A 27,713-nucleotide genomic window follows, 5' to 3' on the forward strand; every position below is an offset into this window, starting at 1 on the left:
GACAAACAACCATTCACACTCACATTCATACGTATGGACAATTTGGAGTCGCCAATTAACCTAGCATGTTTTTGGAATGTGGGAGGAAACCGGAGTACCCGGAGAAAACCCACGCATGCACGGGGAGAACATGCAAACTCCACACAGAGATGGCCGAGGGTGGAATTGAACCCTGGTCTCCTAGCTGTGAGGTCTGCACGACCGCCGTGCCGCCCCTGTTCAGAACATCTCTGACATATATAACTTCACAGCAGCTACTCAATACTGTCTGACAGATGCTGTGGGTCAAAGGAGACATGCTGCAGCAGGTGGGGGGGTTGGGGTGATGGTGACTTGTGAGCTCCTGAGAGCAGGTGGAGGAAGAATCCACACAAGAACTCAAATGATTGCTCTTAGGGGACTTATTAACAGAGAGTACTGTTTTTTTATGAAATGAGTGGGAAAACAATTGTGCTCCAGCAGAATGTGCAGTTTTCTCATGCAGAGCTAAAGGACAAGTGCTGGAGCACCACTAGGGGTCTATGTTTGCTGGTCAGGTGGGTCAGAGTTGGCACGTGGGCCACCAGTTGACTCACATTTGTCACTAATGTCCTCCACTATCCTCCTCCTCTTCCTCCAAGATTCCGCATGAAGAGACTGCTACTTCTGTGTCTGTGCTGTTTAATGGCTAACATATAATATTTAATGGCTCGTTTTTTTATGAAACACTTGAACTTCGGTGGCTTTTGAGAGAGGAATTTAAGACTGTGATTCCCATTGCCATGTCTCCTTTACATGGTTGGTAAGGTGAACACTCAAGGTAGACGAGAGAGAGACAGAGGCACACTCCGTTTTTTTGTTTTTTTTTTCAGAGCTTCCAGCCTTTTTTTCGCGTTGAGTGGGCAGCAGCCGGACTGGAATACATTTCTGGTAAGATCCAAGCCTCATTTTTGCATGTAGCTAAAACTCTTTTCTATATTTGACTGCGCGCTTGTTTGCATCCAAAAGTGCGTAACTGCTCGTAAAAGTTGCATGCGCATTGGCGCAGCGGGTGGCTGTAAGGTACAAACCGTGCGCTCGAACGCTTGTTAATTATGTCACACGGGAGTCATTACGCATTTGAAATGACGGCAGTCAGAAAACAGAACAGGGGAAGGCTCGATTTAATGTGCTTCATGCTTCCGCTGCTTGTTGATCAAGCAGGGAATGGTCATTACGCATAGCAATTATCGATCATTTAGTAGGTTAAAAGTTACAATACAGACAAAAATATTCCACAAATAATACAAGTATTAATAATCACGTGAATTTGTTATATTTAGTTGAATACACGCAATTGACATTGTGATTTACATTTTGGCTGCTGCAGGGTGAAATGAGGCGACAGAAGTGAACATACTACAATCCGCATGAGGGGGCTGCTGTTCATTAATTGTGTTATATTTTTTCCAACATAAATCCAGTTACTTAAATGAACACTATAGCAGCCTCTGAGCAATAACTGTGTTTCTTTTAGAGATTAATCTATAGCCTACCTTGTTTATTACGGCGGAAAGGTGAAAGCAGTTATTTGGTGACTCATGGATGCTGTCATGCCCCGTTGCTTTCCATTAAGCACTTGACACTTTTCAACTGTAGTTGTTATCAACCCCCTTGACTGTCATCATCACTGACTAAGCAGACAGAATGCATCCTGTAAACTCCTCTCCATAATATTTCCCTAAGTGCCTGACATTTCAAGTACTCAGATAGTTCTGGTATACTAACCAGTATTTAGTATTCATAGACATATAAACATAGACACATAGACTTTCTTTATTGTCATTGCACAATAACACAGCAGTGAAATTGCCAACGAAATGTCGTTGCCTGGCTCCCGTGTAATAATAAATAATAAATAATAAATAATAATGTGGAGAATAAATAGAATTCCAAGTATTCCAAGATTAATGCTGTTAGATTTGCTGACCATTTGGTTTAACTTTAAAAACCGCTTCCTGTTTTGTTTTTTTTTACCAGTAATATTGCTCAAAATTGCGCCAAATCTCTGCAGGAGCAAGACATAGGGTTCATATTACGACATACTTTCACTTTAAAGTATTAGTTCAGGTTTTGTTAAGTGAGGTTTTATGTATGGAGAGTATTACACAGGGCCACTGGCAAGATACACCTAATTGACTTGTGTGGCATTGGAAAATCTGAACTAACTAACTAATTAACACTGAAGTCACAAAATAACAAACCTACTGTACTGACCGAGGGAGTAATAGACCTGATGGAGTGATGTACATCATACAACCAAAGTTTTAAATACCCAAAGAGCATTATTTTGAATAGGTGTAGAACTCTCAGCTTTACATCTAATGTACAGAATGCACCAAAATGTCCCCTGTATCCTTTGACTTTTCCATATGCGGCCCTTGGTGGAAAAAGTTTGGACACCCCTGCAATACACTGTTTTGCAGTTGCTTTGTGTAGCTGAGGTTGAGTGTTTTTATCAGCTCCATTAGCAAAGTACAGGTTCTGGGTACATTCAGGTCTGCAGGATTTTGTAACTCTGTTATCACGATGCATGTGAAGTGTTACCTTTTTCTAAGAGATTTGTGAGTGGTACAGTATTATCTACACTGTGCAGCAATTTAAGCAATGTTGAATTTTTCCAACGTTGGTGCTGAAAGCTTAATATCGGCTTGCATTGTAGAGATGTCGATGTTGTCAGATATCACATTTTCATGGCGATATAAGCTTCAGGAAAAAGCCGAAAGAAACTAGCAAAAATCAGGCCGATAATTATTAGTTCCCGGATAATATCAGCTATCCATATTTATGATAATATTTTAAAAGTCACATTTAAACATTCATTCATTCAAGGGTTGCGGGGGTGCTGGTGCCTATCCGAGCTGTGTTCGGGCAAGAGGCGGGGTACACTCTGAACTGGTCGCCAGCCAATCACAGGGCACATATAGACAAACAACCATTCACACTCACATTCATACGTATGGACAATTTGGAGTCGCCAATTAACCTAGCATGTTTTTGGAATGTGGGAGGAAACCGGAGTACCCGGAGAAAACCCACGCATGCACGGGGAGAACATGCAAACTCCACACAGAGATGGCCGAGGGTGGAATTGAACCCTGGTCTCCTAGCTGTGAGGTCTGCGCGCTAACCACACGACCGCCGTGCAGCCCACATTTAAACACTACTTCTTTGTCATTTGTCATCTCTAGAGTATTAAAGATATACACAAAAAAGAAAAGGTTAATTACAATATTTCAGTGCTTTAAAGTTCACTGAAAAGAGCAACTATGACTGCTACACATTTCATTACACGACAATGTCATGTCACTTTTTGGGTGGCATGGCTCAGGTGGTTGAGTGTGTAAATGACTGAACTCCCGGGTTGCTCCTAATGCTGTCATGGTAACAATGTCAAATTTATTTGAGTGCTTTGAAGTTATAAAAGTCCTATAAAAGTGAAAGTCCATTTACCATGTAGTACATACTTGCAATTGTTACTTTAATTTTAATTTCGCTTGTACTTCTGTATAAGTGACAAGAATAAAGGCTCGTACTCATTTATGCTGGGGCCAGGTCATCATTGTAAATGAAAAGCTGTTCTCAGTTGATCTTACCTGGTAAAATAAAGGTGAAATTAAACCTGGATTGCATAGATATGACCTGACATGAGTCATATGTCAAAATGGGCCTTTATATGGGTGTTTCAATTGTGCCCGTTCTGTGGTTTCTGGAATAGGTATCTATTGAGCTGTATTTCATGCAGAAAAAACAGCTTTTTTCTACACACACATACACAAAATCTGAAATATTTATATTCGTCTATATATGTTTTTCCCATCTCTCAATAGCTGCTCTACAGGAGTCCACATCTCAATACAAAGGGTTGAAAATGAGCATGATAGGTCCCCTTTAAGTGACAATTTAAAAAGGTAACTTAGGCATGATCTTCATTAATTTGAAAGCCACCTGTAGCTTCCCTGTGGGACAAAAACATGCTCCAAACTAAATGCACGAGTTATTGAGCTTTTGCAGCACACCTTTGCAACTGAGGTTGGACACAGTGAGACAGTCATTTGAAATGTTTTCAAGTGAGGGTTATGGAACAAGACAGCCAAGTGGTAGACCCCCCCCCCCCCAAAATAAAAATGTTACCAGCCTTGAGGATCCAATTGGCTGTCTGTCAAGACAGTGGATTCTCCACCCAAATTAAGGTTGTTAGTGGTGCAGAGTGTAGATAACCATCAGATGGCATCTGCGAGAGAAGGCTTTTAAGAAGAAAAAAAAAACGAACTTCAAAATTGCCGATTTGGAATTTGGACGAAGTGGAAGTGGAAGAACATTTTGTTCTCTGATGAGAAAAAATGAAACCACACTGATCCCAATGGCTTCCAAAGTTACTGGCATGACAAGGAGAACATGCAATGTTTTCCACACGGCACAATGGAGGGGGCACCGTCATGATCTGGTCTGCTCTCCATGAAGCCATCTCCACCACCTCCTGGAAACACTGGCATCAAGCATTCCCAAGCCAATTCTTCAGGTGAATAAGAATGGCATAGGTTACTCATTACTAAGTCCTTTTTTTAAATATTTCTATTTTAGGAGGGATTTGTTCTTTTATTAAATGTGGTCTGCAACTATAGTAGACAAATGAACAGCCTATTTCAGTTCAATGCTTGTTTCCAATACATTTCTTACTCAGACCTTTTTCTTCCCACTCTGATATCTTTGCATTTTGAAGCTCTACTGCAGGGGTCTCAAACTCAATTTACCTGGGGGCCACTGGAGCTAGGGTCTGGGCAAGGCTGGGCCGCATCAGGTTTTCCAAAAAAAAAAAAAAAAAAAAAAAACGCATTTATTAAAAAAAGAATTTTCAGTGCTTTGGTTCCGATTTTCTACAATAAAAGCTCTGATAAAACATTCCACTGTTCTCAAATATCTTAATTTTTTTTCTGTAATATCAGTAAGTAATAAATTCAGTAATAAATAAATATAATAATAATAATAATAATAATAATAAAATGGCAAATAATAAAAACTTAAGAAACCACATATAGTTGGTGGGTAGACAATTTATTTTTTTCAGATTAAAATGAACAAAGCATTATTAGAGCCCTGTAGACATGACAAAACACGACTATAGTCACATTTATACAATTTTTAACATATTGCGCAACTGCAGGGTCTTGAGACACATGCTAACTCGCAAACTAGAGAGCTAGCGACCTAAACGGTAGCCTTCAAGTTATTTCCTTTAAACTTAAATAGCCAAAAACCTACCACTTCCACACGGATAGGGAGGATAACTATTGACAGTTATTTAACCTTTAACATGAACATTAATCAAACGTAATAATTTTTTCTGGGTACATGATACCATACAGCATCCATATCAAACTTGCGCGGGCCGCACTAACATTAAACTTTCATATCAAGGCGGGGGCCTCAAACCAGTGTCCTGCTGGCCACATTTGGCCCGCAGGCCGCGTGTTTGAGACCCCTGCTCTACTGAAAACCTTCTTAAGATCAGTGAAAATTGTTGCAACTTTTCAACTGATCTTAAAATGTTGATTAGGAGTAAAAAATTAAGCGCTTTTATAAATAGGCTCCTTTATTTTATAATGTAAGATTAATGTCTACATCAACTGTAAATGTTGCATTGTATCAAATCATATTGTCACTCTTCAGAATGAAGCATTTCCATAAAGGCTGTACATAGTGTACACTCACACCTGCCTCCATGGCAACGGCAACGGGTATAAGCCTATTTCCATCTGCTCTCTGTGGAATCAATATATCACACAGTTGAGACAAAAGCATCACCGTTAAGACTATCGCCATGGGTTCTGATATCAGATGTCTTGCTGAGCTATGCAAATTCACACAAGTACAAATTGCAGGAATCCAAATTGTGTCTCTCATACATAACCACCACACATAAGCGGTTCAGTATCACAGTTTGTCCGCTGATGGGATTTGCCACCCTTTCCTCGTTGTGACTGAGTGTTAAAGAAAGCCAGCTGGACAGTGAATGAAAAAGCACAAGGGAGTCCATCCAAACTTTCAGTTTAAAAAATAACAGGAAATCATGTTTACATTTCTCAGCCCACCTTGATGGATTATGAATCCAACCCCAGACATGTCGAAAATTTAAGCCAAAATTTTGTTTGCATATATTAGCATGCAATATGGTCTATATTACACTCTAATACACTGAGTGATCTAACTGTGTTCTTTTATCTCAAAACGTCCTTGTTAACATTCTATGGTTACGATCCGTCGCTCACCTATGATGTCATCAGTGGTGGTTGTAGTTCTTTGCCAACGAACGCAGTTATTCCACAAGTTTCAAAAATAAGTTTTTATAGTTTTACAATGATAGTTTTACATGCAGAAAACATTTAGAAATTATTGTTGAAAAGATGTGACAGCAAGATGGATTGGACAGTATTGTTTCCCACCTCTTTTATCAAATTGGTATTGCTGGTAATTCCGTTTTGGAGACAGTTGAACTTAGAACTATTGAATGGTGGTGTTCAAGAAGGCGGTGTCCATGTTGATCTTGCTGCCACATCGTGTCTTTGTCAACAACAATGTCTTCAATGGAGGTAAATTAACCAAAAATGTTATTTTAACTATATGTGCCCTGTGATTGGCTGGTGACCAGTCCATGGTGTACCCCGCCTCTCGCCCGAAGACAGCTGGGATAGGCTCCAGCAGCCCCCGTGACCCTCGTGAGGAAAAGGCGGTAGAAAATGAATGAATGAATGAATGTTAATTTAGCCCTTTCATTTGACATTTATATGTATTGATTTGCATTTCAAATTGTTTTCTTTACTGCTGTAAAACTATAAAAAAAACATTTTTGACTTTCTAGAAAAGTCTTCTTTTGTGAGATGTCACACTATCCGTAAAGTAGGTCTACAGATCTATGGAACAATAATTGTACAGTATCTTTAAAAATGGCAAATTTTATGGGCTTACCATTAATCTCTCCCAGTCGAACCCATTAAAGGACTGTACTGTTTACTGGTTTGTTTTCTTCCTTGTCACTCACACACAGGGTCGTTGACAGCTTTGGCTGGGCCCGGGACAAAATAATCTGAGTGGGTCCCCACCCCTCGCCACACCCACACACACCAGTTCTGGGCCCCCCTTCATGGCTGGGCTTGGGACAAGATACCCATTTTGTCGCCCACTGTCAACGGCCCTGCTACAAACACACACAAACACACACACACCAATGACCGGGAAAGATGCAGTTGTTATCTGAAGCACACTTGCTTAATAATATAATAATGGTGATGAATGAAGCAAAGTCATCAAACGAGAAATATGAAATTACTTTTTAAAATTGAAATTAAAATTAAAATTTGGGTGTAAAAAAGAAATTTACAGTATATTCAGGGTTGTCTTACATTCAATTCAATATGGTAACCAATGGTTACCATATGGACATCTCAGGGTTCTAACACTTATTCTGCTTCATGTCTTCCAGGTGTAAATAGGCGAAATTGGTGTAATCAATGGAATGAGGATTGAGACCATACTGAGTATAACCTTTCGGTTCTTACCTCATCAGACCCTATTTCTCCACACGCTTGGACCCACAGCTGTGTTTACCACCATGGGACTGGATCGATAGGCTCATAGGATGGAATCTGCTCTGTCACTCTCCACGGTCCATCTATACCTGAACACAAACAGCTACGACAACAACAGCAGCGTCTGCACCAGCCGGGGCATCCACCTGGATGACCCTAATGCCTCGACGCTCAATCAGTCGCTTTCCCTCCATGGCAGACTTCATGGCGTCCTCTTGGGTGTTTCTCTGGGCTTTCTGTCTCTCCTCACCATCATAATGAACCTGCTGGTTCTTTACGCTGTAAAGAAAGAGAAGAGCTTGCACACGGTGGGGAACCTCTACGTTGTTAGTTTATCCTTGGCCGACTTGATTGTCGGAACCACGGTGATGCCACTCAACTTGGTGTATCTGCTGGAGGACGAGTGGAAGTTGGGCAGGGCCGTGTGTCAGTTTTGGCTAATTATGGATTATGTGGCGAGTACCGCATCTATTTTTAGTTTGTTTATCCTCTGTTTGGATCGGTACCGCTCTGTTAGACAACCGCTCAAGTACCTAAAGTATCGAACACGAGGGAAAGCGAGCGTGATGATATCCGGAGCCTGGCTGTTGTCAATGATGTGGATTGTTCCTATTCTAGGATGGAGGTCCTTTACCCGTGTAGAACTTAAACCCGAAGAGGAAAACAAGTGTGATACAGACTTCCGCTTTGTCACATGGTTCAAAGTCATTACATCTGTTCTTAATTTTTATGTCCCTTCAGTTCTGATGCTTTGGTTTTACACTCATATCTACTTAGCAGTGAGGCAACATCTCAGAGACAGAGAGAGGATCATCCACCCAACTAATTCATTCGGGGAAAATGAAAACGGGCAAAATATCCAGACATCAAACGCCTCTAAGTCCCCGGAAAAGGAAAGCGACGCTCCAATGAAACTGTTAAAAAGGCAGCTTGACCAGAAGCTTCTAGACCAGACGTACTCCCTTGAGGAGTTTCAGAAGACCAAAAGTGCTCTTTCCAGATCGCACAGAAAAATCGGTGCGCAATGTCCAGACCTGGCAGTGACACAGCCACTTACAGTGTCTACTAAACCAGGAAAGGGCTCCATATCCTCTGAGGAGAAGAACCAGGACGCTGTTGTTCCTGTCAGTCCCCCTTCCTTGCAACCAGAAGACGTCATTTCAGAAATGAATCGTGAATCATCTTTAAATGAATGCCACGTCACGGTGCCAAAATCTGTCAGTGGCGTTTGTGACATCAGTCAAGTGCAGAGTTGCTCATCTGTAGTCAACAATAACTTTGACCCCGGTCACGCTTTACCATGGTCGAAGGCGGGCGACGACGACGACGACAACGATGACCTAGACGTGGCCAATGAGATGACTCTAAGACAAACATGGCAAAGGTTCGTGGAGCACTCTAGGGAGAGGCTTCAAAGCCTGAGGATCCACAAAGAGCATAAGGCAGCCAGGCAGTTGGGCTTCATCATCGCAGCGTTCCTGCTGTGTTGGATTCCGTACTTCATAACCTTCATGGTGATGGCATTCTGCAGGGAGTGCGTACACCACGACCTGCACATGTTCACCATATGGCTTGGTTACTTCAACTCCACCCTAAACCCTTTCATATACCCGCTATGTAATAGGAATTTTAAAAGAGTCTTCAAAAACATTCTGCATGCCAATTTGTGACAGTCATTCTAGCATCTCTCTGTTTCATCAGTATATTATTGAAGTTGAAATGTTTGTGCTAATAACAGAATACAGTCATACAGGTAGTATTTTATTTAAAGGGGCCCTATCTCACATTTCCAACTTTTCAGACATACAGTGACAGTAACGCCAATTATTTTATTTTTGCTGTAGACTGAAAACAAAAGAAGCATTTATTTCCAGGTATTCACATCTGGATCGGATACACAACCTCGACCTCAATGAAAATAGGCGGGCAAACACCAGCTTCCAAGAAAGTTGGATATTTCCTCCCACATTCCAAAAACATGCTAGGTTAATTGGAGACTCCAAATTGTCCATAGGTATGAATGTGAGTGTGAATGGTTGTTTGTCTATATGTGTCCTGTGATTGGCTGGCGACCAGTCCAGGGTGTACCCGCAGCTCTCGCCTGAAGACAGCTGGGATAGACTTCAGCATATCAGCGACCCTAATGAGGATAAGCGGTAGAAAATGGCCACAACAAGGACCCCTCACTTAGACAACAGCATCTTTTGTGAACGCACCATTTTTTTGTGAGCAACAATACTGGAACATGTGATTAACAGTGGCCAACCGTGTCATCAAACATTGCAATTTCAGACTGCATTTAGAGGTGAAAACAACATGAAGAAAAGGGGAACTGTATTTTGTGGGGGATTTTACCCATCATTCACAATTCTTATGTGAAACATGAACATGTATTTCTTTCTTTTTTCTGTGCATTCTTGCACGGGAAAACTAGTTAATATGAGCTAGCGAACAATGGACGTCATAGTATGTATTTTGATGCTAAAGTCCTCACAAAGAACCCCTTAAAAAAAACGCAGTGTTCTATTTTACATAACGGACATCTATATTAACCAAGCTGTAACAATATTGTTATTGTAGCAGTTAAAAAACGAGATAAAAAACTAGTTTTATCTGGCGCATTAACACGACACCCCGCTAGCCACTCATGTCAGCGTCTGTTTTGTTTATTTCTCATAATATGACATTTTTCTTATGACATTTTGCTACTAATTATGTTTTTTTCATAATATTAGGACTTTTTCTTAGAACTCTTTTATTTTTTTATGTTTTGACTTCATTGTTGTTGTCTTTTGTTTGTCCGTTTAGCTTTCTTGTTAAATTATACTTTTAGAATGTGCCACAGGCAGTCAAGAAAATAGTACACACTTTGGACATCCCTGTAATGAGTGGTGAGATTTCAAGTCAAGTCGACTAATGAGGGTCAATCCAAGGGTGTTTAATAATAACACCACCATGTGGTGTATTTGTCAGAAAATTAATAGCACAGGAAACACAATAGGGGTGAAAGTTTTGACAAATTTTCACACTTTTGTGCGATGCGATTAAGGAGTTGAAGAGTTGCACAAACAAATCCATAAAAAACTATAATTATTCTCTATGTTTTTATTATCCTCCCAATAGAAAAGCAATTACTCTATTGATTTTGAGATGTGTCAAATACAAAAAGACTGAAGTAGCAGAGGTCCAAGGTCAGATCATTTTATTTTTTTTCTTTTCTAGTTATAAGGGGTCTTGATGGACACAGGATATGGCACAAAGCGATGATGCGGGTACCAAGGGCCACCTTGTCCTTGTCACCGTTGTTGTCTCATTGTTATTCATAGATTATAGTGCTTTTATGGATCTGTTTGTACTCTACATGCTCTCCCTGCATGCTTTTGGTTCCATGTACCCATATGATGCTCTTTGAATGCAAGTCCATCACACGCTTGTGACTATGCGGTTTCAAGGTTTACATTATCTTGAAAATAAGAACGTATGAATGTATAGGCTTCCATTTTCCATTCAGTGTGTATTAAACAAGAGTATACAGATAGTTTGTGTGTTTGTGTGTGTTTTTTTAATGTATTAAGTTTCACATTGAGACTCATGGCGACAGGATTTATTATACAAATGATAATGCAACATTAATGTCTTGGTTGTGGCTGATTATTTGTGGGGAAACAATCTTCGAGAAAGATGTTGTTAGTTTTTTACGTTCATTGTCTCAATAAAACCTAAAAAAAAACATCTTGGAATTGCTTTTTGCCATAAAAAGGAGTTGAAACAATGTGACTTATTTTATGTAACCATTGCACAAGGCTGTGGGGACACAGATAATATTCAGACATGCAATATATTTGCACTGATTCAATATTTGGAACTCAAGAGCCTCGATCAGGCTCGATTAGAGCACATTATCATGTTTTGCATCAGGAGAAGGCCTGCTGATCTTATTATGAATCGGGGAGGGGGAGTCAAACTGAACAAGGGGCACAAATTATGTGAACAGGAGATGAATAGTTAATGGCTGTGGTTCCACTGTGTTCTGCTAACTTAAACTTCAACTTGAGATTGATGTTTTTCCGTTCTCGTTGATGTGTTTTCCACAAATAACTCCTTGGATACAGGTGGGCTTTCGGGGGCAAAATGTTTAAGAATTTGAATGACAGTCAATATTTTTTTTTTACTTTTGTATAGTTATTTTTGCACCACTGACTTTATTTTGCTCAAATAATTGCATCGAATTGTCCTTTGTTGTTTTGTACAGTATATTGTTAACTAAATAAATATCATATCTTTTTTTTGCTTTCCTAAAATCTTTGTCCAGTGTTTTATTCTGGTTATGATGGACACATTTTAGGTTGTACAATGAGTGGTTAGCCACACAGCTCGGAGATCCGGCTTCGATTCTCTGCTCGAGCATCTCTGTGTGGAGTTTGTATGTTCTCTGAATGGAATGGCCTTTATTGGCATTATACAAGATGTACAACGAGATTGGAGAGCTTCTCCTTTCAATGCAATAGTTAAGTAAAAAAAAGTATACAAAAAGTAAAAGTAAAAAAAGACAGTTTAATAGATATATACAAGATAGATACACAATATCCAAGATATACACACAATATTGCACAGGAGCAGATATGTATTGCAGACACCGGAATATGTATTAATTTTAGTGTAAATGATGAATGGTTTCGTGCAAATGATGAATGGATGATGGGTTGTTGCAAACCTCGTGTGGATGCGGTGTAGAAAATGAATGGATGTATAAACAAATTATAGGGAATTAAAGCCCCCCCAAAATATTCCAAAATCACAATCCCTGTATATTAACAAATAATGAACATTTGTATGAAGTAAATGAAATTAATTCTGGCAGACAAGCTACCATAAAAAAACAAGGATTACATTTTATTTAAATGATTACCATTTAAATGACTAGTGACAAATGACAATGAAGTAAAACGAAACACTTTTCGTTTTCTTTTTTGGCCATGTTCTTTTAAGACAGTCCCTAACTCTGTGACACTGTGGTTGGATGGAGTAGATTTCCAACTTCCGGGATCGTTTTCATTTCAAACAGCAGCTGTCGGCCCGCTGCAAAGTTTTGTTTTCTGTGCTTATTTTTTTGCTTGCGGGACTTAAATTGCTGGACGTTAGTGAGATTATCATGATTATCATATTACCACAGGCGTTCCTCGTCTATGCACACATTCTGTACACCGGCGCTAGTCTATAAAAAGTGTACCCAAATGTTGTGTTCGCAATGAAAAGAAACGGCACTTACAGGTTTTTGTCCGTGTTTTCGTGCTTTATCGTTTGCGCCTTTCTGTTTATCTTCTGGTTCTTTGTGTTTTATTCAATGGTGCATGTACCGTGAAGTAAGCTAGGCTATCATTCACTGGGTTGTATGGCTAACGGCAACTACCCATAGTGCACAGCTTTGTTTACGCCCCGGTTATCACGTGACCACTAAACGCGGAAGAAAGAATCCTGTGGTAAGTGGAAAAGCTTGGTTGATTTGAGTCTTGTGTGGGGAAATGATTTTGCTCCTTTTGACACCCGAACGTTTTGGGGAAGGGGGATCCTCTTGTTTCCTCCACGATGCTGCACTTGTAAATGTAGTCGGTATGGTTGATTTAGTTTGGCATTGCTGACAAACCTAATGAAATAACATCCTTACAAATGTTTTATGGTTTGGCATCGAGAAGTGAAATCGCATTACTCTTTAATACGGCTGAATAAAAGTCAATGTTATTTATTAATCAAATTTAGATTAATACAAGTTAATCTCCAAGTAGTGTGCAAAATAATATTTATGTTTAAACGAATATTTACTTGTCAAGTGATCGGTTTGGGCAAATAGCACGGACAACTCCATAGATAAGTATTTAATATTGCTTATATTTTTTAAATAGACCAATAGACCAAAGGCTTTTTATTGCTCCGTGGCACATAAAATTAAACCAACAATTCAGACTATAAAGAGTATAAAAAGCTATTGTTGAATCTTTGATCATCTTTTTGATATTCCAGGATGTGTAAAATGTTTGTGCACTCTGCAGCTATAGTATTGCTATTCTATCAGATCCTAACACATAATTAATACATTTTATAACAGTAATGTAATGTAAATAAAACTTTCAATTAAAAGGGCGTTTGGCAAAATTGAAAACCTTGTATACTGTGTGTACAAAAAAAATATGTAGCTCTCTATTCATTTGTGTAATTTTTCTAGCGTGAGGTCATTATGGCGTCCGACCACAGTGAGGCCTCTGCAGACCTTAAGCTGCAGTTTGCTCCCTTCAGCAGTGCTTTGGAGGCAGGCTTCTGGCATCAACTCACACAGAAGAAACTTAACGATTACAGACTGGATGAGAGCCCCAAATGCATCAAGGGATACTACTACAATGGTAAAGATTAGAGAAGCATGTGCTGCTGCGAATAACAACACCAACACTGTCATCATGCACTGTATGTTAAAACATGCCTTCATGTTTTTCTTATAGGTGATCCGGTTGGTTTGCCCACCCGCCTGACCTTGGAGTTCAGTGCGTTTGAGGTGTAAGTCAGGAGGATTTATGCTAACAGAGCCAGATAGGAGATATGAACAGATGAAGTGGACTTTGAATTGTTAATGTGAAGTGTTTTGACAGTGATTGACAGCAGAGTGGGTGTAGCACAGCATTGCGGCAGATGGCAATGTCGTAACTTTTTACCCAAGCTTTAAGTGCGTCCACTTCTTCATTACTTCATTTCGAAACTTGCAGCTTAACACTAGCGGCTATATACGAGAAGCAAAGTATTACATATCAATGTTTTCTGATTTTGATTAAACATTCTGATGATTTTGTCATGTCATATAAAATAAAATTCAAATAAAACAATAAAAATAATTTATGAGAGGCAGTTTGAAACAACAAAATGTTCTCATTGTGTCAATGTTCTCATCTGTGGTTTCCAAAAATTAATTAATTAATTAATTTTTAAAGCAAATGTTATGTATTCTTGACCTAAATTAAGCATTTTCAAGAAGACAAATGTTCCAAATGAAATAAAATACAAATATAGTTTAAGGCAGTATACATTGGCAACGAGACGTCACTACATGCATCAGACTTGATCGCCAACAACAGACTTGTATTATTTACTTATTTACTTATATTATTTTTTATTTATCTCACAATAGTAGCATAATAATAGTAGTCACCATATTAGCCATCGTCATCATCATCATAATAACACAGGCTACTGTTGAGGCCATACTCCAGCTGAAATTGAACTCTTAATCTTCGACATCGCTTCTTGACCAGTACAGACACAAGCTCAAGTCTTTTTTAAATGTTTAAATATCGTAAATGGCTTATTTTCTCTGATTATATCTACCATATTGAGTAATATGACGGAATTAAGGTTACTATAGGGGTGTTATATCATGTTTGCATGGCTCTAATAATGGTAAAATTGTACTTACAAAGTCATCAACAGGTTTTCCATACTCTAACTGTGAAAATATTTAAGAGAATTATAAAATTCTTTAAGTATATTAAATTCTACATTTTGGAAATTTATTGGTAGGGTCCGGAACCAATTAAAAGCGATAAACAAGCTCATACTAACATTAGCGTAGCTCTCTCTGTCTGGATAGAATTTCCACTTTGCTGCAGTAACTCGTTTCTTGCTCTCCTCAGTCTTCCCTTGGATAAAATGTGGAAAAGTAAACACAGGAGATACCCGTTCTTCTCCATTGTTGATGTTTGCTAACACTCACAGCTGTATATTAAATACTGTATAAAGCTAATATTCGAAACCCAAATGTGGGGGTGCCACTGATGTTTTTATTTCTTTTTTTAATATCAGAGATGGTTCAACTCCGGCTCACTGCTGTGCGGCTGTTGGCAAACTGTACAACACCAACACTCTGGATGCATTTAAAAGCACTGATAAGAAGGCTCTGCTGGACAAAGAATCCAAAGAGGTAAAATATCATGTATAACCTCAAAATGAAAGAAAGTGTAGTTGCATGGGAGTGGAAAACCTTGTAATGTTTTGTAGCTTTGGGATGCCATTCAGTCAGGAGATGCGCTAAGAGACCCAGCCGTGCTCTGCAGGTTTATTCTACTGACCTTTGCGGTACGTGATATGATATTAATGGCATTAAAATGTGCAAATTCAGGAGTTGATCAATTGCAATATATACTTTCTTCCCATCTTCATGCAGGACTTAAAGAAGTACCACTTCTACTACTGGTTCTGCTTTCCTGCACTCTGCTTCTCAGAAGGGATAAAGATCATAAAGCAGCCTTCTGTCCTAGAGAAGGTGTTCTCAGCAAAACAGGTTATTAACATTATACATCAGTGCTTGCATTATTTGAAGTGAAATACCAAAAAAAAAAGTCTGAACCCAACACACACACACAACGTGATTTATGTGCTCAATGCGAGATACAAATGTCATATCTCGATTCATTTATTCTAATCACCAACATATTAAAGGAATCAATAACACAGAGAGATGCATTAATCACATGTTATTATGCCTTATTAAACTGAAGGTATTGCAAAGTATTATTTGATACATTATGCACTGTTGCCCTTTTCAAGCTGGATATATACAGCATCAGGGGTGTCCATATGCAGACACACTTTTTTATTTATGACTTCTAATTGTCTCTGCCTCAGATCGCAGCGTTGCAGGAGTCCTATGATCGTCTGTGTATCAAAGGCGGGACCACTGCTGTTCCTTATTTCCTAATGAAGTACACAGAAGACGCCGTTGAGTTGGCCCTGCTTGCAGAGTGGGCGACATTCTTCCCCTGTACCACCAAGGTTGGCTATTATTTTTACAGACAAATTTATGGCAGCAATTTTAGCTTCACAGATATGTTGACAGTGCACTGACTTGTTGTAAGGAGAACAGCATGTTGCCATGGCAGCCCCGGACTGCCTACTTTGGTGGTCTATGCTAATGCAGTACTGTAGTTCAGTGGAATTTCTTAAGTGGCGGTTATATGTATTTTACAGCCATTTTACTATAGGAAATAATTGAAATGGTAAATAATGTGTTCCGAGAACAAACTCATTCCCTTTTATTATTTGTACAGGTAGTGTTTTAAGTAACCTATGAACATTTTGAACTCATTCAACTATAAAAATAACTTAATCACTGTTTACAACATAAAAAAATATCTTAAATGACAAATAATTACAGTATAATGCGGTTGTTTCGGACATGCATGGCAAAATCTTTTAAATATGCATAATTCTTCTTTTATCACAGTTAATATGGTTCCAAACCTGACTACAATAAATTATTATTTTTATGTTTCTTCTAGGTCACTGTGGGTGTGTATGATCCATGTACTCTGTCTCAACATCCAGGATGGCCTTTGAGAAATCTACTGGTCCTCTTAGCTAGCCAGCGGTAAACACCTTTCGTTGTGTGTGTGCGTGTGTGTGTGTGTGCGTGCACGTGCATGGGTGCTCCTGTTGTGCAGAATGTTTTGCTCTGAATGTCTTTCTGTCTTCATGGCTTCCCTACATTTTTGGGTGCTCTCAGTGAATATCAGTAGAATAAAAGCTCTACGTTCAACCAAAATCCTCCGATTGGCTGGTGACCAGTCGACAGTGTACCCTGCCTCTCACCCGAAGTCAGCTGGGATAGGCTCCAGCATACCCCCAGCATACCACAATAAGCGGTATAGAAAATGGATCGCTGGAGTTCAACCAAAACTGACGGTAACCCCAAGTGGGGATCCACTGAAATACTTGGTGAATATTTAAGGTTGGGAGAAAACCCACGCAAGCACGGGAAGAACATGCAAACGCCACACAGAGACGGCCGAGGGTAGAATTGAACTTGGGTCTCCTAGAAGTGAGGCCTGCACACTAACCACTTGCACACCGGTGCAGCCGGTTGTTATAGCTGCTCTTGTTTATTTTTTTCAAAGTGCTTGGCTTGCAGGCATTTTTTATCCAAAACAAACTTCATCCATCTGGTGCATGTCCCCCACTGTTTGACATAAACTGTTAATGCTGGCGACAAGAGAAATACAGCTTGTCTCATTTTGTGTTGTTTTCCCTGGAATTCCGCTTGTGAATGCAGCCCGTTGACTACCTTATTAGGTGAAATTTGTTGCCACTGTTTGCATCATACTTGGGTGAGAATGTCACAGCATACTTTAGAAATCAAATGGGTTTTCAGTTTTTTTTTGTGTGTGTGTTTGTGTTAGGGGCTCTAAGGTGGACACGGTGGAGGTTCTCTGTTTCAGGGACAGAACTCTGCAGGGAATCCGCTCCATTCAACATAGCATCATTTTTCAGGTTAAATTACCTGAACTCCCCATCGACTCTGGTAATGCTTTTTTTTTTTTTTGCGAAAATGTGTAGGTATTCTTATGCATATTTTAACTGATTGCAGAAATGTTTACCACTGGGTGTGGTGGTGGATTTCAGAGGGCATTATGTAATTGTATAATTTGCACAATTGGCCATAAGGCATTTACATGTAATGTTCTAAAAAGGAGTACGTAATTAAAAAAACACAAAACAAAACGAAAAATTAACGGCGGTAACTAATTGATTTCATTAATTACAATTACAAATAAAAAGGAAGATAAAGAAAAACATGAATTGGATATTGTTTCCACTTACATCTTAAATCGTAAGTAGTTTAATGAGTTTGACGCGCCGAGTATGGGAACTCGCGGTTACTGCTATGACGGTACACAAAGCAGCACATTTTGGGTCTTCACCGTGTTCTGGGTCGCAGGAGGGAACGTCCCAAAGGATCCATAAGCTGACATAAGGTGCGTATAGCACCGGTGGTCAAAACATCGCTATGGTGTGGGAGGGTAGCTGGTAAAAAATAAAGAAAAAAAAAACGCGGAACACTTCTAATAGTGGAAAAAGAACCTTTTGTTCAAGATCCCGCTTTAAATGCTGATTCACATACTATTAAAGAGACTTGTTCTAGACTCATGTGGTGTCCTTTAGCTTGATGGACATCTTCAGTTAATTTGGAACTGTTAATACATACAAATATACAGTCATTTCTTCAGTTTATTTGTTCACTGTAATGCCTGGTTTTCATTTTCTATGCCGCTTGTCCTCACTCAGGTCGTGGGGGCACGCTGGAGCCTATTTTTAGAAACCACCTAAAAGCAAGACACAGCACATCATGAAGGGAGAAAGATGCATTATATTAACATCTCATACGCATTTTATGAAAGTCCAAATCGAGTTTATCATAAATGCATTTGCACAAAATTTTGTCCTTGGACATTGAAAATGAACTTATTTCACCGTGTGTATGTTCACAGTGTGTCCAAAGAGCGTCGGCTGGGAGAAGAACCCAAAAGGGGCCATGGGACCCAGAATGGTCAATCTCAGTGAATGTATGGACCCCAAAAGGTAGTGCACAAAAAAACATGACATTATTATTAACATTACTGTTTGATTCATTTTTGGTAGGGATGTCCCCATAAAACTGTTTTAACTTTTGATACAATTCAGATATTTTCCACCTTGAATATTGGATGATACCGATATCGATCCAAATCAAGTATTCTTGTATTACTTTTTTACATAGAATGTTTGAAAAGCATACATTTTGTTTATGACCTTGGGATTTGGATGGAGGCCATGGTTTTAAAATTCTCAAAAAAAAAGCAAAAATAAATGACATTTTATATACTTGTAATACATATTTTATTATAAATGCTAGTTTTGACTCATGCCAGCCAAAGGCTAGGTTCACTGTATTTGTTTAAAGTAGACGTTTGACTATATCGCCAGGCAGGTCTATGCAAAGCCATACTGTAAGTTACTGGAAGTGAGTTGTCCCATTTAGGCTTGCAGAGTCCTCTGTGGACCTTAACCTCAAACTGATGCGATGGAGGCTCGTTCCTTCACTGGACCTGGACAAAGTGGTCAGCACCAAATGTCTTCTGCTGGGCGCTGGGACTCTGGGCTGCAATGTGGCCAGGACCCTGATGGTGAGACAACATGGAAGAATGGAACGTTGCATGAGAGTAATCACCAAATTGATATTTTCTTCCTCCTTCTTGTAGGGTTGGGGCGTGAGACACATCACCTTTGTAGACAATGCAAAAATCTCCTACTCCAATCCGGTCCGACAGCCTCTCTACGAGTTTGAAGACTGCCTCGGAGGAGGGAAGTCTAAAGCCATTGCAGCTGTGGACCGGCTCAACAAAATCTTTCCTGGTGTTGTAAGTACCAGAAGAAAATGGTAGAAAAATTATGATGTATTTACTAAATTACAAAATTGTAGTAATTACTAAATGTTAATGTTACTATTGTTGTTATACAGCAATCAAATGAACTATACCATTAACTTTCACATTTTACATAATAATAATAACTGTTTATATATATATGTATATATATATATATATATATACATATATATACTAAGCAAATTATTTAATTTAATATTTTAACACATATATATGTATACAGTATATATAATATTATAATATAATATTTTAACACACACACACATATATATATATATGTGTATGTTAAAATATTATATTAAATAATATGTTTGAATTTTAATATTAAGAATATAATAATAATAAAAAGAAAATTAATTATGTCTTTTTTCCCGATTAACAGTGTAGCTAATTTGATTTTTTTGTTTTTTTTTTCGCTGGTGCTTTCCTGTTTGATTGCTTGTATTTGAGATGTGATGGACAAACCATGCAGAAAATGAAGTCTTGTTAATACATGCATATTAAGTGTTGTGAATTCATTTATTTATTATGTTTTTAATGACCCTACCCCAGGGGGGCCCTATACTTTAGAGAGTGTACCAGTGTCCTATAAAGCTATTTGGGTAATTTATTCAATGAAAACACTACAGCTGTCCTATCTAGTCATTGAGCATGAACTGATGAAGTCTGCTCGGATGAGAGGCCAAACATCTTCTGAGACCAACCTGCACAGTCCAGTTGTGAGCGATCCAAGGCTCTGAGAATACAATGACCTTGATGAATGACAATATTCACAGGAATGAATACATATGCATGAAGGGGCAGCTGTGTTCTGATGCTTAAGGTTTTTGAAAGACATCCAGTGATTCCTAATCAGGTGATTCATTCACCGAGTCACTGGTGTTATATTATAATAAGTGTAGCAATTATGGCAAAGAGGAAAAGTGTGACGATCACAGTGTTACCACAGGTCTGTTATTTAATTGTGGCAACTTCTTTCTTTTTCAGCTTTTCCCTTCAGGGGTCGCCACAGCAAATCAATCGCTTCCATCAAACCCTGTCTTCTGCATCTGTCTCTCTCACTCCAACTACCCTCATGTCCTCCTTCACTACATCCATAAACCTCCTCTTTGGTCTTCCTCTACGGGTCCTACCTGGCAGCTCTAAATGCAGCATCCTTCTACCAATATATTCACTATCTCTCTCAAGGGGCCTCTTTGATATTCTTCACATTTGTGTTCATAAAAAATGCTAAAAAACATTCCAATATATACAAATACTGTACGCTAAGCAGTTAAATATGTTTACACAGCCAATGGATTTTTGTGAAATTATTTATAATCTTAAATGTAATCATCTATCTATTATAGCTGTGAATATTACCATTCATCCAGGTCATTGTATTCTCGGGTCTAATCAATCAGCAGTGCATTTTTTTTTGTTGAGGACTCCCCTGTGGATACCGCGGGTTAGGCCACGATCCCTCCATTGTTTTTCATTCCCACTATTCTTCTCACCTATACCGGTGTTTGACAATCCACCACGTCCCCTCCTGCAACCCCAGATTAAGCACAGCAACATGCTTGTGGACTGTGATGGCAGACTTGCTGTCGGCCTGTTATCAGCATGAAAATGTGATATCAATGTGATATATTGCTTTAAAACCCCGACCCTTCCACCGCACGTTGTGGCATCCAGAAAGAGCATGCTTGCTCTTTGTGGGACTTCCTGTCTTTGTGAGAGTTATGTAAGTTTTGCACCCTGCAAAACATATCTCACCAGGGAGGCGATTTGAAAAGCTTTAGATTGGTGTGGCATTTGGGGCTGAACACAGGGTGTGGTGAGTTTGAGGCTCGCGCTGTGATCCTCTGTCTAGGTCACAAACCGCTGTATTTACAAGTGTGGGTAGAATTTGGGGATGAGTACCGCCTCAGTATGGATTTGGCAGCATGCAGACACTACAATAAGTAGTACTTTTAGTGCAGGAGGAACTTTTGTTGTATGCGGGGCTGCGTCAGACTCTGGATGTGTGACGAGTGTGAGGGATGAGCTTTTGCGTGGTGTTTGAAACCGGCATTGTGCACACTGATATCACACTGACATTTGATCTCCTCCCCGGGCACAGAAGAGGGAGTCGGCTATAGGCTTGAAATTTGGGGATTTAGTGAGGATAAGCGCCATAGAAAATGGATAGATGGAAGCTGTGCAGAATTGTACTTCTTTGTATGTACACGGGTTGGTAAAGTTGGGAAACTCTGCCTCCTTGTGTGTTTTACAGAAAGCTGAGGGCTACAATATGAGCATCCCCATGCCGGGCCACCCTGTGAATTTCTCCAAAGCCACCCAGTCTCAGGCAGAGAAGGATGTGGAGCATCTGGAGAAGCTCATCTCAGAGCACGATGTGGTCTTCTTACTAATGGACACCAGGGAGAGCCGCTGGCTGCCCACCGTGATTGCCGCCAGTAAAAGAAAGGTGAGGACGAAAGGTTGCGTACATCAAGTGACAGTGGTCACCATCTGGTTTGTTGACGTCACATCAGGACAAGGATGCACCTTTTGAGAGCAAGAAGGTTAACATTTTAGCGCAGTAGCTGTGATTCTCTTTTTGGGTGCATGAGCACAGTTGTGGATGTCAACAATGATGGAATTGTTTAATAACAAAAGAAAGGACTACCTAAGGGATGCAGCGAAATGCACTTAGACAATACGTGCCACACAAGCAGCAATAAACATACTTAACTAAGCCACATAGGCACCAGACAATTAGTGCATCACATCAGGCAACAATAAACAATGTAGGCCATACATGCAGTAATAAAGTGTGTTGGCCAAACTAATAAATAGGTCACACCAGGCAATAAAAAATAAAATGCTGTGGATATAAGTATTTCATCTCATTGATCTACAATCTTGGCCCTGACATCCTTTGACAGCTTTGGTGTCCTCAGCATCAAATGAAGCCTATATCGATGTGAACAATTGTTTGTTATTGATATCGTGCTTGAAAGAAATATTGCTATTCTTAAAATATCGATTTATCGCTCTACTTGCTGGTTGGTGGGTAATCCAATACATATTTAACTTATATACATTTATATGTGACCTGTGATTGATTTGTGACCAGCACTGTTTCCAACTCTTAAGTAAGAAAAGTTAAAAAAAAAATATTTTTTAATAAGCATAGTTGACCAGTGAATAACAAATTATGTATTTATTATATGGCTCACATTAACATGACTCTGTATGGTTTGTGAGTAGCACACTCTTCTGGGGAATATATATAATAGCAACTGGTTTATCAATTACTTAGCACATTTAGCCAAAGAATTGTAAGATACTCAACTTAATTTCACAAATAAAGAGTAGCCACAGAAGCTCACCCTACATTGCCGGCTTGTGACTGCAAATGTGACAGAGCATAGCTGTCAACAGCACTTGCTGTTTTTCAATCAGTATGTTCACTTTTGTATCCCCAAATACCAGAAAACTTTCCAATGATGCCACAAAAAGTCGCTAATTTGTTTCTTGTCGCTTATGACAAAATATGTTGTCAAGGGGTGTTTGAATGTCGCCAGATCTAGCGACAAAATTGCCAATTTGGCAACACTGGTGACCAGTCCAGGGTGGACCCCCGCCCCTTGTCGAAGTCAACTGGGATAGGGTCTAGCTCCAACCACCGTTATGTTACTGCAAAACACACAAAATCCAAACTTCATAAACTGTTATCTCTTTTTCATCAGCTGGTAATCAATGCTGCTCTCGGCTTCGACACATTCGTAGTGATGCGCCATGGCCTGAAGAAAGCCCAAGTTGGGCAAAATGCCTGCAGCGGTGACGCAAGCGCCTCCCTTTCTTGTTCATCGGCTTCCTCTTCTTCGTCCTCCACGCCGGCTGGCTCTGCGCCCTCCGTCACAGGATCCTCTCTCTTCTCCAACATTCCCGGGCACAAGCTGGGATGCTACTTCTGCAATGATGTGGTGGCACCAGGAGACGTAAGGATACTTGACAACTCACATGTACAAAAAACAGTCTTAAGAATTGAGATTACTGCAGGGGTGCTCACACCTTTTCAGCCTTCAAGCTGCTTTTGTAATGACCAATTCCCAAAGATCTTCCTCCTACAATATATAGTAGCCAATTAGGTTTGGATTTTTTTTTCTTTGTTATACAGTCATGGAAAGAATCTATTAGACCACCATTGTTTCTTGTTCATTTTAATGAAATATTATATTTCAATGTGCATTTTTTTTTCCTATTAGTCAACCCGAGATCGGACTCTGGATCAGCAATGCACCGTAAGCCGACCGGGTCTGGCCATGATCGCTGGAGCTCTGGCTGTGGAGATGATGGTATCCATTCTACAACACAGTGAAGGGTGAGCATAGTCACTGTAGCACCCTTGAGCTGAATAGCCACAATGATAGTATTTATGTTGATTAGTCTGTTAAATGGTCAAGTATGAATGCATGAAAATAGTCCCTAAGATGTTAAGGCTTATATGTACTATTTTTATCACACACACTGTAAAAATGAGTTATTACAGTGAAAGTCCTACACTACAAGCTCTCTGAATGAGCTCAAGCTAAGTTGCTGTAGATTCACTGCATTTGCTGAGTCACATTGACTACTTTCTGACTCATGAAGCACAACAGACACTTTGTCGATCCTGGATAAACAGCTTTGCTAAACAGTTCAAGAACAAATTTGTATGAGTGTACCTCTGTCTGTTAAGTTTAATAGATTGACCTTTTGCAGATTAATAATGATAACCTCGCAATTCATCCTAGAAATAAAATACAAAGATTGAAAATGAACCAAACGGTGAAATAAACATCCCATTTGCTCATCAGAGACTTCATTCATGTGCGTAATAAAGACATGTCAGTTAGTAAATTAATTCGCTACCAAATAGGTATTTATATGTTTAAAGGGGCGGCAAGGCGGTCGAGTGGTTAGCGCGCAGACCTCACAGCTTGGAGACAAGGGTTCAATTCCACCCTCGGCCATCTCTGTGTGGAGTTTGCATGTTCTCCCCGTGCATGTGTGGGTTTTCTCCGGGTACTCCGGTTTCCTCCCACATTCCAAAAACATGCTAGGTTAATTGGTGACTCCAAATTGTCCATAGGTATGAATGTGAGTGTGAATGGTTGTTTGTCTATATGTGCCCCGTGATTGGCTGGCGACCAGTCCAGGGTGTACCCCGCCTCTCGGCCGAAGACAGCTGGGATAGACTCCAGCACCCCCCGCGACCCTCGTGAGGAAAAGCGGTAGAAAATGAATGAATTAATGTTTAAAGGGCACCTAATGTGCTCATTTTTCGCCCCTTTGTATTGAGATGTGGACTCCTATAGAGCAGCTACACACAATAACCAGCACACAAAGCTTTATAGTTCTTCCAGAATCTGCACCTATTCAGCTCTGGATTCCGTGGTTCCTGCGAAAAATGTCTTTTTTAATATATAGGCCAGCCTCCAGGCACGCCCACTCCGCTGTGGTTGGTCACACTAGCGAGTACTTAAAAGGAACGAACACTACAGGAGTTGATAATATCCTATGTGCCTTGAGAGATTAATCAAAATCGTCCAAAATGGACGGTACTGGAGGGGACTTGATGGAATTGAACGAGTTAATCATTTTCGTGAGTGTATGACATACAACGTCAGCCTATATTTGATAGCTTTATTCTTGTCGTGTTTGGTGTTCCATATTTACAGGAAAGTGGCAGTGGTTTTCCAGCCATGTTTACTCCTTTTTCTGTGCTTTTTGTTTTCCTCATATGTGACTTTCACTTTCAGATGTGACATGAGAAAGGGGCTCACGACCCCTCTTGCTTTGTTTTCTTCCTCTTCTCTCTCTCTCTCCCTGTGCTTCACTGAGTGCTGTATTTATTTTTATCCGAATTGCTCATCCTCCTCCTCATGGCATTGACATACAAATGAAGGACGTCATCTCTCTTTCCTCCCTGCAGAGGCTACGCGGTGGCCAGCAGCAGTGACGACCGAATGAATGAACCTCCCACATCACTCGGTCTGGTGCCACATCAGGTGAGGACTCAAATACCTTGTGTCTCATAAGGAAATAGATTAAGGTGTCATGCAGTGCATCCAACTTATTCATTCAAATGAATTTTGGTTTGGCTTAACTTACTTCAAACATGAATCCAGCTTGTGCTGGGATACTTCACATTACGATTCACAATTCCTGAAAAGTAGGAAGATTAATCTTGTTTATTCCTACCCCTTTTCCGTTTCATATAAATTGATAATACAATACCTTTGTTCACTTCCTGCATTCGGCAGGTACCATTTCATAAATCTGAAGTAATGTAAGAAAATGATCAATGCAATGTCATTGACTAAAGTTAAGGTTTGGAGATTAATATATATAGTTTAACGTTCCCTTCACTCTAATTGTTCCTGTTGATCTACCGCTGTCCACGTTTCTGAGATTGTGATGAAGGGCTCATTGAATTGACTCAAACATTGCTTGATGTTATTATAGTGTGCATGCATGTTCATATATAAAGTTATATGCTGGTCACATACAGTGGTGTGAAAAAGTGTTTGCCCCTTCCTGATTTTTTTTTGTTTCATATTTGTCACATATAATGTTTCAGTGAGACTTTTTATGATTAAGGGAGTAAGAAAAAACCCAAACCTACACAGATTGCCCCCTAAAACCAACAACTGCTTGGGCCACCCTTAGAGCAACAACTGCAATGAAGCGTTTGCAATAATGAGCAATGAGTCTCTTAGCGCTGTGGAGGAATTTTGACCCACTCATCTTTACAGAATTGTTGCAATTCAGCCACATTGGAGGGTCTTCCATCATGAACTGCCTTTTTAAGGCCATTCCACAGCATGTTAATAGGATTCAGGTCAGGACTCCTAGGGTAATTTTGGTTGGCTGGCCACTCCTGTTCATGATTGTTCCATGTTTTTGCCATTTGTGGATAATGCCTCTCAGTGTGGCGCCTAAAACTTTTACAAATGGCTTTATAACCTCTTAGTATTTATCCAGGTAATCTGGCCTCTTTTGACTCTCCATTTAGCTTAATGTAGATTTTGCAGTTGGCAATTGTGCTTTTTTGTCAATGTTGCATTTTGTCAGATGCTCATTCATGTGGACGTTGGTACCTTTCAGCTTCTTTTTCTGTTGGTGACTTAACAGGTGTGGCTTTGTTTCTGCCATACAATTGGAAGTTATCCATTCAATCTGTTTCTTGTCTGTTCTCGACTGCCCTGAACATTGTTTCATATTGTATCATTTATCAGCATTTTGATCCATCTAATCAATTGTATTCTTCATTTGTGTTTTTTTTCTTTGCTTCTTTCTCTTAAGAGCGGAACATACCATTGTGCAGTGCGTTGTTCTTGACCTCATCATGTATCTCACGGAAACTGTTATTCTGTGATTTAACATTTCCAAGCCCGTTTGCAGCTTTATTAGATCTTGCTTTATTTGTACGACAGTTTCCTGTGGTCGCTCTGTCATTATGCTCTTCAAGACGCTGATTATATCGAAACCTTTTCATTCAGTGGCATATATCACACTGTTTCTGATTCTAGACTTGGCCGGATTTGCAGGGCCAGTATAATTTAACTATTTGCATGGCAATGTTGCTAGGCAACCACTTTGAACTTCACCAGTTAACCATTTAGCTGGACTTTCTAGCAGCTGTCGGCACTTTGAACTTGTTTATTTTAGCAAATCCAAGTCCGCTCCACATTGAAGGCAGGGTGTTGGTAAACTGTTCGGATCTTGCAATTCTAAAGTGTGAGGAAAGTGGCAAAACAGTTCAAATATTCAGTAGCAGCAGCAGACCTCTTGCGGTGACTCCAAATTGTCCATAGGTATGAATATGAGTGTGAATAGTTGAATCCATATCAGC

The 27,713-nt window shown here is 39.6% G+C and overlaps 2 protein-coding genes across 4 annotated transcripts in view; both read left to right on the plus strand.

Moving 5' to 3' along the window:
• The first annotated feature begins 744 nt into the window (after positions 1-744).
• Positions 745-11,809, plus strand: hrh1 (histamine receptor H1). 2 transcript variants are annotated; one of them, XM_058055552.1, is made up of 2 exons: positions 745-909; positions 7,499-11,809. In XM_058055552.1, exon 2 carries the CDS (start codon positions 7,655-7,657, stop codon positions 9,272-9,274), a length of 1,620 nt encoding a protein of 539 aa, XP_057911535.1. In that variant the 5' UTR covers positions 745-909; positions 7,499-7,654; the 3' UTR covers positions 9,275-11,809. The 2 variants fall into 2 exon arrangements, with proteins under 2 accessions (XP_057911535.1, XP_057911536.1); XM_058055553.1 differs by having other exon boundaries at positions 7,583-11,809.
• An 821-nt stretch (positions 11,810-12,630) lies between these two features.
• Positions 12,631-27,713, plus strand: part of atg7 (ATG7 autophagy related 7 homolog (S. cerevisiae)) — a 44,431-nt gene continuing 29,348 nt past the window's right edge. Inside the window, exons 1-16 of one of the 2 annotated variants that reach the window (XM_058055551.1) lie at positions 12,631-13,084; positions 13,825-13,999; positions 14,096-14,150; positions 15,447-15,564; positions 15,642-15,719; positions 15,808-15,924; positions 16,269-16,415; positions 16,922-17,010; positions 17,819-17,940; positions 18,908-18,998; positions 19,438-19,582; positions 19,658-19,816; positions 22,101-22,295; positions 23,563-23,814; positions 24,082-24,197; positions 25,791-25,866. In XM_058055551.1, the coding sequence (XP_057911534.1) occupies positions 13,837-13,999; positions 14,096-14,150; positions 15,447-15,564; positions 15,642-15,719; positions 15,808-15,924; positions 16,269-16,415; positions 16,922-17,010; positions 17,819-17,940; positions 18,908-18,998; positions 19,438-19,582; positions 19,658-19,816; positions 22,101-22,295; positions 23,563-23,814; positions 24,082-24,197; positions 25,791-25,866 (1,923 nt within the window). In that variant the 5' untranslated portion in view covers positions 12,631-13,084; positions 13,825-13,836. The other variant, XM_058055550.1, reaches the window with a different exon arrangement.

The sequence above is a fragment of the Doryrhamphus excisus genome, chromosome 18, assembly GCF_030265055.1.
Source record: "Doryrhamphus excisus isolate RoL2022-K1 chromosome 18, RoL_Dexc_1.0, whole genome shotgun sequence".
NCBI lineage: Eukaryota > Metazoa > Chordata > Actinopteri > Syngnathiformes > Syngnathidae > Doryrhamphus > Doryrhamphus excisus.